We start from the raw sequence: 12290 nt of genomic DNA, 5'->3' as shown, positions 1-12290 counted from the left end.
AAAGCTTTCACTGTTTTTTTTTTTTCTTGCATCACAGTGAAGTCTTGAATAATTATTGCATAATGTTTGTCAACCCTAAGGGCTTGCTAGTGTGTTTTTCATTAATGCAACTTAAAAAAATTTTATTATCTTTGTTTGAAGAAACCTTTCTCCAGGACAGTGTAGCTAATAGTGTTCATTCTCAAATTTAAAACACAGTGGTATGACCCATGGAAGTTTCCACATCTAAAACACATGGAGTCTTTAATCTGGTTAGTTATGACACAGATTCTTCTTGAGGGCTGTGTTTATGACACCAAATGAACCATCCAGTTTGCTTTCCAATTATTGTTTTAAATTAAAAGTGGCATAAGCAGAAGTTACCAAACTAGTTTCTATTCTAGGATGCAGATAGTCTATGAGGGATTAGTCATATACGATGAGAATGGGAACATATATTGAATAGACTTCATCCTACCTCTCCTCCCCTTTTTAAAAAAAATTTAATTTATGTATAGTCAGAGTGGGGGAGATTTATCTACAAGCAATTAGGTCAGATACCATGGCACTTACAGAACTTACGAAGCATGCAAAACTATTTTGAAATAGTGTTAGTATAAGATATACTTAAGTACTTTATGGAATAAAATTCTGGCTCTGTTTGTGAGCAGTTTGTTTTTCTCTATTTAAATAATTGGATTATCTTCTTATGTAAACATGGAACCCTGTAAGAGTGGTGGTTTCACAATCTTCATAAATGTATATAGTTAGATCTCTTGTTGGGTTACCATTAGCACCAACAGTCTGTCAACATTTCCATGGAGTTGCTTAAGTATGTCATGAAACCCTAAGCCAACACTTGGCATGAGTAATCTGTGCTACACAGCAGTTTTTAGCTTATAGGATTGCACACATTCTAACTTCAAGCTTGCTTTTCTTTTAGCCTGAGAATCATTTTATAGAGTATTTTTTTTTTTTTGTCCTCTCACAGATTCAAGCAGGTGGCTTACTTTATACAACATATGACTCTTCGCTTGTTTCAAAAACATCATGTATCTTTCAAAAAATGAGCAATCTCAAGCCATCTTCCATTTTTTTTCTCTGATTTTATCAACTCATTTAAGTTCTTGGTGTTAGCAGTAGGAGAAGCTGAAGAGCACGGGATTCTGGTGGCAGTATCTGTCCACTGTGGTAACTGAGTTTTGTGATGAGTATCTTCTGCGCCTTAATTGTACAATACCCCCCCCATTATCTGTCAGAATTACCATCTAGTATAGGGATATGCATTATGATTTTTGCGTCAGAGTTTTAGGGGGTGAAAAGGAATAGTTCTTTTTTTAAGATTTTATTTATTTGAGAGAGAGAGAGAGCACACAAGCAGGGGGAGAGGAAGAGGGAAAGGGAGAAGCAGGCTCCCTGTGAGCCAGCTGGGAGCTCCATGTTGGGCTTAATCCCAGGACCCGGAGATCATGACCTGAGCTGAAGGTGACACCCAACCATCTGAGCCACCCAGATTCCCCAGAAAGGGATAATTCTTATAGGCTTGGCTTCAATTATGGGAAAAATTTCATTTGGGGAATTGCATATGCTAAATCGAGGGCTTATGATTTTTTTTTTTTAATCCAGGTCTATATATACATATAGCTGCTCCCCCCACCCCATATGTATGACTTGTCTTTTTACTTAGGGTATTCATGACCATTTTGGAAACATGTTTTTGGAGAATTTTTAAATTCTATTTAATTCTTTTGGAATTTTTCTGTTCTACCTGAGTAGCTCACTCCTCCACTTTTGGGTAGGCTGTTTTAACTGCTAGTGATGTCTGTGGCTTATGAAGTTCCAGATCGGTTTGTTGTGCTCTCAAACACACCCAGGTAAGGCTCCATATGTGTTTTGCAACGGTGTCTTGGTTCATCATCTTTCCTTGACCCACATTTACTGACTGTTCTGGGCTTCCCTGTGACATCTTAGTTGTCCCATTTAAAGCCTGCATGACACATACCTCATTGGGGCTTTCTCCTTCCCTGCTCCATTGGGGTGGGGGGAGGAGATTCCTGCCCAGTGAACCACACTATGGCCACAGTTAGCTGTGGGAGTCAATGTACTTCTGAGGTTCCAATTTATGAGGATTGTGGCTCCAGTGGCACTGGCGAGTAATGAGATTATAACTGTGGTCATTTTCTTCATGTTTTCCAAGTTATTAGCACTTTATGTGTTAATATAAATCTGTGACTCCATTTAGCTCTCTCCCTCTATATTTTAAAGTCTCCTGGTGGCCTTGAGTTTTGGTACAGTGAGATACGTACTTTTTTTTTGATATTTTATTTTTTTAAAATTCTTAATTTAATTAATTAATTAATTAATTAATTTTTTATAGACATATATTTTTATCCCCAGGGGCACAGGTCTGTGAATCGCCAGGTTTACACACTTCACAGCACTCACCAAAGCACATACCCTCCCCAATGTCTATAACCCCACCCCCCTTCTCCCAACCCCCCTCCCCCCAGCAACCCTCAGTTTGTTTTGTGAGATTAAGAGTCACTTATGGTTTGTCTCCCTCCCAATCCCATCTTGTTTCATTGATTCTTCTCCTACCCACTTAAGCCCCCATGTTGCATCACCACTTCCTCATATCAGGGAGATCATATGATAGTTGTCTTTCTCTGCTTGACTTATTTCGCTAAGCATGATACGCTCTAGTTCCATCCATGTTGTCGCAAATGGCAAGATTTCATTTCTTTTGATGGCTGCATAGTATTCCATTGTGTATATATACCACATCTTCGTGATCCATTCATCTGTTGATGGACATCTAGGTTCTTTCCATAGTTTGGCTATTGTGGACATTGCTGCTATAAACATTTGGGTGCACGTGTCCCTTTGGATCACTACGTTTGTATCTTTAGGGTAAATACCCAGTAGTGCAATTGCTGGGTCATAGGGCAGTTCTATTTTCAACATTTTGAGGAACCTTCATGCTGTTTTCCAGAGTGGTTGCACCAGCTTGCATTCCCACCAACAGTGTAGGAGGGTTCCCCTTTCTCTGTATCCTCGCCAGCATCTGTCATTTCCTGACTTGTTGATTTTAGCCATTCTGACTGGTGTGAGGTGATATCTCATTGTGGTTTTGATTTGTATTTCCCTGATGCCGAGTGACATGGAGCACTTTTTCATGTGGAGATAGGTACTTTTGTAAGAGAAACAAGATTATCTCATTAACATCATTAAAATACTTGTCTCTAAAGGCGATTTCCATATTTGGGTGTGGCCTTATAAATTTTTAGAAATATTATTTTCCCAAGAATTACTGGTAGAGATAAAATCCTAGTGAGTGTTTCATCTTAATTATCCTATTTTAGGTGGGTAAAATGGAATTATTAATTATCAAATAATTATCAAACTTTTAGGTAGCCAATTAATACGGATTTCCCAAAGCTAGTAGTTCAGGAAGTTCATTTTTTAAGCCTTTTACTTAAAAATTTTGTTATCTATTGAAGAACTCATAAGAGACACAGATATTCTGAGAAATATGGTTTAATTCTAGAAATTATAGAATTTTGGGATTTTGGGTAGAAGTTTGCCTTTTATTCTCAAATTATTTTCTAGAATAAATTCATGTTAAGTGGACATTTTAGAAATTTATCTCTGTCCAAGCTTTATTCACATTGTTAATTCTAACATGTTTTCTTTCCAAGGCATGAGAACTATAATCATCTAGAGTATTAAAATTACTTGTCTTTACATCAAAGATCAGATTACATGTTCCATGATGTTATTTTCTATGAATATTCACAACTTACCATAAAACGAAGTACCCTGAGATAGTCCTTTTTCATCTTGGTGAAATCTTCTGTAACTCCTAAATTCATGACCTTGAGTGCTTAGTTGGATTTGAGCTTGGTATAGTACCCATGATTAAAGGATTTTTCTCCTAATGCTGCCAAGCCTTCAGTGGGCGGATCTATGCCCAGCTAGATCTGTATACAATACAACAGGGCAGGTTTCTCATTATTGGTGCCATAAGTTTGATCAATGAAGTTGAGAGTAATTTTTTATCTTTAGAAATCTTTTGAACTCTTAACCATCAAATATGGAGTGAGACTAGGGAGCCAACAGTCCATTGTTCAGTCCCATTATTTTAGAATTCAAAATTTGTACCTTTTGTCAGGAATGGATGCCTTCATCAAGAAGGAATTTAGATTTCTTCTTGCTTGGCAAGGGCTAAATCCTGAAACAGGGGAACACTTTTTAAAAGTGTTAGGACAATATTAGAAACAGATGGGCATTCAACACCTACATAAAAGGCACTATGGGATAAAATGTGATTAACTGGATTTAATTTAACAAAAGATCAAACTTACAATACCAGGATTCATAAAAGACCTTGCTACTTAAGAGGAACACAAATAACTAGAATTAAGAAATAATATTTATGCTGTTTGTAATCTCTTTATATACTTGTTAGTAATATAGGTATTCTTACTTGGGTTCTGCCTGATAATTTTTCTTGTTCTCTATATCCACTTGTTCCTTTCTGTGTCAAGGAGGTATGTGTAGATTTGTGTTGATACTACTGCCAACACCTTCTTGAAGATTTTTAATGTTTTATGTGCTATATTTAATCTTTAGAATTTTGGGTGGGTCTAGATTTAGAAAGTGTTTTGGTTGGAATGATGAGCCTCTGGATCTCAGCAGGCTTTAGAGTTGGAAAAGTTGAAGCTTACAGAGAGAGCAAATAAACATGGTCATCAAAGCTGGGAATTAAGATCTGTTTATTCACCTGCACACTTGAATTAAAACTCATAGCAATAGGCAGAGCCATTTAACTTATTAAGATCCTAACCAAATAAATTACTATGGTCATGTTTAAAAGTCCATTTTTGCCTGGCTGTAGATACTGAGCTTGGAATAGTCATCATATAATGGATGAAGAAGTTCGTGTTAAATCAAGTTATTGATTTACAACTTAGCACTAGAATAGTTGACACTGGACAGTGGTTAATTAAAAGTCTACTTGAGATTTGGGACATGAAGCTTCACATTGCAAAAAATTAGATGTGCTCTTGTCTTTCAGTGTTGACAAGAATTATTAATGGCTAGAGAAGTTTGGGGGATGGGAAGAGCATTTAGTTTGGATGTGGCTCCCATCATTTTTGCTTTAAGAGAATTCTTCATTTCTAGGGTTATAAAGATATCTGATGTGGACTAAGATAAGTATTCCCTGATTCATTTCCATTAAGCCAGTCAAGGTTCATGTAAATAAGACCTAGCTTTTAATGATTTTAAGAAAACCTTAAAACAAATGTGGAGCATAATTTGTTGACTCTGAAATCTTCCTGGTCAAGATGAAAGTTAGCTTCTGATACATAAAAACAAAACAAAAAGTCTTTAACTTATGTTGATCCTCTTAGTTCTGTAATTCTCTTTTCTTCATACCTGTGACCACACGGTGTGATTTATGGTGTTAAAGAACTCTTGGTTTAACTTTGGAACTAAAACATAGCGTCAGCTTTTGCTTATGATGACAGACTGCCTTTTTAAACCATTCTGCTATGTATGTAATTCTTCCAGATTCTGTCTTTACTGATGAAGCTAATTTGGGATTTGGATAACCTCGATAGAATTCTTCAAATCTATAGTTAAATTGAAGGGCAGAAGGCAGCCAGCCGACCCTTCATGGACCTGCTGCAGGGAGTGCTGCCCTGTGGGGCTCCCATGGGTGCAGCCCCAGCCAACAACCTCTGCCCTCACCTTTGCCCCTGGTTGCTCCTCTTTAAGACTTGCTCTTTCATGAGAGACATCAGTTGCTTCCCAAGTATTACACCAGAGGGTCTTTGTGCTTAAGGAGGGTTGTGCTCTTAGATAACCCTGAATATATTAAAAAGAGTTTTCCCTAGTCCCCGCTCCTCCATGTCAAAGCCATTTTGTCCATCCTACAGCTTCCAAGGACTCCAGCTCTTTTCCTCTCACCCAGGTCTTTGCATCCTACCCACCCTCTTTCCAATTTTTACCCCTTTTTTACAACAGAGAAGTTGAGCTGGATCCCAGTTTTTGAAACTTACCTATTCCTTACATCCTGCTCAGGACACCAAAAATAATGGCAGCATAGAATCTCTTTAGAAGGCAGCTGGGACAATTACAAATAGTATAGGCTTATTTTCATCAATAATGAAAATGCTTTATAAATCATTGTTATCGTGTCAGAATAAAGTGTAACCAAATTCCTACAATGAGCATAATCTCCGTAAAATCAACCCAACACCAGAGTGTGGAGTGAAAAAGAGAGGGGTGGGTAAGGTCTGGGGGCATCGTAACCGCCTTAGTGAGGAAGTAATTTTTCATCTGTATTGATTCTTTCTTTCCTTCACAGATTCAGATTTTAGAAAATATGGTAGTAAATAAGGAACTGTTTGGGGAAGCATCAATAGGTTTGCAAGCAGGAGAATGTCCATGAAATGGATTCAGCAGGCAGGTAAAAACCATTGAACAGTTGATAGAACAGAGTCCTGGGATAGCCAGGAAGAAGTGGATCTTTTTTTTTTTTTTAATATATTTTTTAAAAATATTTTTATTTATTTATTTGACAGACAGAGATCACAAGTAGGCAGAGAGGCAGAGGAGGAGGAGGAAGCAGGCTCCCTGCTGAGCACAGACCCCCATGCAGGGCTTGAACTCAGGACCCTGGGATCATGTCCTGAGCCGAAAGCAGAGGCTTTAACCCACTGAACCACCCAGGTGCCCCCAAGAGGTGGACCTTAAAGACCAAATCAAAGAGCAGTCTTGGCTCTAATTCCTGGGTCTGAGTGCCTTGGCGGTTCTTTGTTTTACCTTTTGAAAGGAGCCAAACTCCTGTTTTGGGATCTCCCTACGAGAAAAGGTGTAAGATCCAAACTCCTGTTTTGGGATCTCCCTACGAGAAAAGGTGTAAGATCCAATCGGAGTTGTGGGTGGGAGCCCAGGAGAAGCAGGGAGAGCATCTTGTGGGACTAAAACCTATATAGATGTGCTACAGTAGCTGTAAATATATTGATGGTTGAATCATTGTAAGGAAAGTTGTGGTATACAGTGTTCTTTGTTGTGTAGCTACTAGTCTGAATACTTAGGGCTTGATACTGATTTTATATGCAGAAAAATTATATGTAGGGCGAATAGGATGTGGCCTCAAAGCTAAGTGTTTCAATAAATTGCTGAGTTTTCTATTCTCTAATTTCTTTCTTCTGTGGGTTAGCTTAATAAAATGAAGTCCATGTGACTTAATATATCTTGTTATAAGTAGACCAAGCAAGGTCATAAATATAACTAAAAGTTAAATGAGTTTTCATACTTTAGAAATTAAATTGGGATGTCAGATTATATCATTAATTTTATGCCAGGGCTGGAAACAGTATTTTCTTGAAATTACTCTTTTTATCATTAGATGTAGTAAACTCCATAAGGCTCATATATCTATTTTCAGATCCTGTTTCAACATTTACTTAGTATTATCCCACCTTGTACTTCCAGTGGATATTTCTGTTATTTCAAATGAAACACAAGCCATAAAAGTAAAGCATATCATATGGGTGAGCATCCAATATAATTTGTGGAATCTTTGAAAGATATGTAATTACAAGTAGCAATTACATTATCCTGAAGTTAGATATGGCCTTCCTACCTGTTTTTTTTTTTTTAATTCAAATACAATTTGCTTGTAAATTATGCAGATTACTTATTTTAAAAATGCATGGCTTGATAAGTTTTGTGAATATATATGTTGTATATCCAATATCTAGTCAAGGTTAGAGCATTTCTGTCACCTTCTAGAGTGGGTTAACTAGAGTCTGCACACCCTGCACCTGTTTCCGCTCATGTCCACTTGGAGCCTCAGAGTATGACCTTGTTTGAAAATAGGGGCTTTGCAAATGAAATTAAGGTAAGGATGGATAGGAGGATTAAGGTGAGCCCTAAATGCAAAGACTGTGTCTTTATGAGAGGCAGAAAGGGCACACAGAAATGCATAGAGAAAACAGAGTGAGATAGGAGATAGACTCCCACAAGGTAAGGAACACTTGGGGCCAGACAGAAGGTTTCTTCCCTAGGGCTGTCAGAGGACACATGGCTCTGCAGACACCTTGATTTCAGACTTCAGTCCACAAAACTGAGAGAATGAAATCCTGGTGTGTAAGCCCCCATGTTGTGGTAATTTGTTAAGGCAACAAATACACCTGCCAAAAATTCCTGCGTACCCTTTCCAGTCAGTCCCAAACCCTCAGAGGCATTTAATGTTCTAATTTCGGTCACCATAGATAAGCTTCACATGTCCTTGACATCGGTTAAATAGAATTAAACCAAGTGTGTGTGTGCGTGTGTGTGTGTCTGTGTCTGTCTGGTTTCCTTTGTTCAATATAATGTCTGTAAGTTTCACTCCTTTTCAGGTATGTGCCTGTAGTTTAATTCTTTTATCATTAAAATACACCATAATTTATCTATTCTCTTGGTTACAGACATTTGGATGTTTACCTCCTCCTATTTTATACATTTACTACATCTGTGGTTGTCACGGGTTTAGAAGTGATACATTACTGTTTCTGTGGTTGCTACCGAGAATTTTAACAAGTACATGTAACTTAAGGAAGTTTCATCTATATTGGTCTTCCTCACTCAAAATGTAGAAACTTTGAATGCTTTTCCTTTGTTTTCCCTCCTTGAGTCTTCCATGTTACTGCTGTTAAATATAAAATATGTATTATTTTTAAATTTTGGAAATTGATTCTTAAAAACTGATAGCTTTTCATAGGCATACCAACATATTTCTCATATTTGATCACTGTTGCTTATTACATTCTACTTCTTTGAGTTCCATTTTATTTTCCCTGGTGAGTGATGAATAATTTCCTTGCCCTTATTTTGACTGGAAATATCTTTATTTTGCCCTCTTTCTTTAACTATCGTTTAGTTACTTGTAGAATTATAGTTTGCAGGTAATATTCCCCCATCTGACAGACATTATTTCTGATGAGATGTCTGCTAGAGATAAAAATTCCTTTCTAGATGATCTGTTTCTCTCTGGTTTGTCTTCATTCTTTAGTACAAATATGCTGTGTTCAGATGCAGACTTGTTTTTACTGATCTACACAGATCTCTGCAGTTTTCATCTAAAGAATTCATCTCTTTCTGATTATATCTCTATTATATCTTTTCTAATATTTCTTCGGATATTATGTCTTACTCATGCTAGTTTTTTGTTTTGTTTTGTTTTGTTTTGTTTTTACTCTGTAACACTTAATAATCATATATTAAAACTTTTTCTTTTTACATGTTTCTTACCTTTCCACATTTTCATCTTTTTTGTGTTTGGTGTTACAGTTATTTAAACCTGTTTTCTAGTTAAATACCTTTCTTCTATTCAATTTTTCATAGATTGGGTTTTTTTTTCAGTTTTGGAATTTTCATTTCTTTCTAATTGCACAGTCATTAGGTGATACTGCCCCTCTTCCCTTGTGATTTCTAGTCCTTACTTTATCTCTTTTAAGTATTCTGAAGATAATCACTTTTAAGTCTCTTTCAGATTGTTCTATTATTTCTTTCTTTTTTTTGGTGGGGGAAGGGAAAAGTTCTTCAATTTATTAAGGAACGTGTTCTATTATTTCTGACTCTTTAGGTGTGAGATCTCTCTCTCTAAGGCTGGTGATTCTTCCTCATGGAGGTTTGCTTGTCCCTGTGATTGTTTCATTTTGATGTGAAGGTGGCTTTCCATGTAAGTTCTAGGTCTCAGGATTGTAGAACATTTCTTTAGGGTAGTTTCATATTATTTTCTTTGTGGGTTTTCATGGATTGATGTTTTTATGTTAGAGTCTTGATTTAATGATTTGATTCTACGTTGATACTTTGAACTTGGATCTCATACTTGGATGTATTGCAAATTTGGGTTTCTTGTGTCTCATGGATTATATTTTCTCTCTACCTGCTCAACAACGAGACCCAAGGGTCTGGTCTTCATATGCATATTTCTTGGTCTGGATTTAAGACCCTCCCATGCCGTCTGCCTCTGTCTGGTCTGACATCTTTGTGAGCCATTTAGTTTCAGCTCGAACTCTGACTTTCCTCTTTGTTTCTAAGTTTGGTTGTGTATGAACTTTTTTGGGGGGTGGAGTGGGGGAATATTTAGCATTTCAATGCAATTTGAGTAGGACAAAAGGCATTTGTTTTCTCACCATGTTATATTGACCTGACATCTTGATCATACTCCTATTTGAACATGTGTTTTGTGTTTTTCTCTTACAGCTAGTTATGTATCAAATCCCATTTGCAAGGGTTGTTTGTCTTGTTCCAAGGACAATGGGTGCAGCCGATGTCAACAGAAGTTGTTCTTCTTTCTTCGAAGAGAAGGCATGCGCCAGTATGGAGAGTGCCTGCATTCCTGTCCATCCGGGTACTATGGACACCGAGCCCCAGATATGAACAGATGTGCAAGTGAGTAGTTGATTTTTATCTATTATTTACTGTTTATACAACTTAGGGGAACTAAGTTTCAAATTTTGAGTGAAAAAAAGTTTTTTTTTTAAATATACTACAGAAATAGTCTAAGCTTAAACTTCAGTGGGGTAGGATAAGAACATTTTTTTAAGAATATTTTATTTATTTATTTGACAGAGAGAGATCACAAGTAGGCAGAGAAGCAGGCAGAGTGAAAGGGAAGAAGCAGGCTCCCTGCCGAGCAGAGAGCCAATGTGGGGCTGGATCCCAGGACCCCGAGACCATGACCCGAGCCGAAGGTAGAGGCTCAACCCACTGAACCACCCAGGTGCCCCGGATAAGAACATTTTTATCTTTTGTCTAGAACTATATTGCACCCACACTTTTAGGGGCACCTGGGTGGCTCAGTGGGTTAAGCCTCTGCCTTTGGCTTGGGTCATGATCTCAGGGTCTTAGAATTGAGCCCCACATCGGGCTCTCTGCTCAGCAGGGAGACTTGCTTCCCCCTTCTCTCCGTCTGCCTCTCTGCCTACTTGTGATCTCTGTCTGTCAAATAAAATCTTTAAAAAACAAAAGTATATTGCACACACACTTTAAAAAAATATTATTTAAGTGTTTTTCACATAAAAAGTATCTCAAACACAAGCTTGTTAGCGAATTTTGTAAAGCCAAAATCCCCAAGGAATTTAAATATCTTTATATTGGGAACATTCTCGCTACTTCACTACAGTGTCTGTGGCCTCTTTTGCCTTATTTATTTTTTTTTAAATCTGAGTTTGTAATCCCTTGTTTAGTCTAATCTAGAACTTCATACATTCAGGGTTCTGTAAAGCACCATTACTAATAAAAGATGTAACTAAAATATTTAGTTTACCTTAGAGTGTTCGGAATTCGAAGTTTAACCACTACAAAAAAGATTAAGGAATAGCATTCTGTTCATAGGCATGCAGGGATGATTTTTAATCTTTTAATCTAAAAAATCACTTCTAGAATTATTCTCAACTTGTAGGTAAACAGTCGTAATTGGAGTTTAAAAAAAAAAAAGTGACATGCCATGAAACATCCCTTTCTTTAAGGAGCTTAAATGTTAGGGCATAGAGGGTATAAGGGAAAAAAATGGACATGGAGTGAAATGACGAATAGGTAAGAAGTTTAACCTTAATTCAGTTCAGCAGGCAAGTAGTGTGTTATGGGAGTAAGTTAATCATCTCCCATTACTACTGTATACATGGTAATGAAATCACCCAAAGTCTTTAGATAAGAAGAGAGTTTGAATGGAATCATCCAAAGACAATATTATTTTGGAAGGAGGCAAAACTAACAGATTCTAGAAAGAAGGAACCACACATATCTAAAAATACTTTGCTTGGGAGCAAGAAGTCTCATCTAGGCGCTAATGGTATTTTGACAAAATCTATGTTGTTGAATCTATGTTGTTGAACACTTAGGGTCCTCAGTCCCTGCCTGTGAAATGTCCTTTGTGCCCACAAGTCACTGAGACAAGTAAAAATGTCTTCAAACATTTTCGAACACCTCCTAAAAGAGAAATACTATCCTTGGATGAGAGCCATTGAGTCACGTGTGCTTAGTAAGAAGGGTGGTTGGAACTGAGAACTGAGAAAGGTCTTGACTGCTAGGCCAAGGAGTCTGGATAATACCTACAGGTTTTGAGCAGGGAAGGACTGAAGAGGTTGCTTTGTTCAGGATGATTGTAGCAGCAGTGGGGGAGGTGAATTGGAGAGGGATAGGAAAGGAAGCAGGTTAGAAATCGTGTTCTGATGAACGTTTGTGGGTAATGAATTCCGGAGCTTTAAAGAATAGTATCGGTGGGTCTTAGTAACCAGTTTCAGAGA

The 12290-nt window shown here is 37.3% G+C and overlaps 1 protein-coding gene across 1 annotated transcript in view; it reads left to right on the top strand.

The window, feature by feature from the left end:
- Positions 1-12290, top strand: part of RSPO2 (R-spondin 2) — a 155356-nt gene that overhangs the window by 72049 nt on the left and 71017 nt on the right. The window contains exon 3 of the mRNA XM_045078051.1: positions 10246-10434. Coding sequence (XP_044933986.1) covers positions 10246-10434 — 189 coding nt within the window. The remainder of the gene's footprint in view (positions 1-10245; positions 10435-12290) is intronic.

The sequence above is a fragment of the Mustela putorius genome, unplaced genomic scaffold (genome assembly GCF_011764305.1).
Source record: "Mustela putorius furo isolate JIRA1106 unplaced genomic scaffold, ASM1176430v1.1 tig00000228_pilon_pilon_pilon, whole genome shotgun sequence".
In the NCBI taxonomy this organism is placed as follows: Eukaryota; Metazoa; Chordata; class Mammalia; order Carnivora; family Mustelidae; genus Mustela; species Mustela putorius.
Note: the sequence above shows the minus strand (reverse complement) of the source record. Positions and strands in the feature narration are given on the sequence as shown.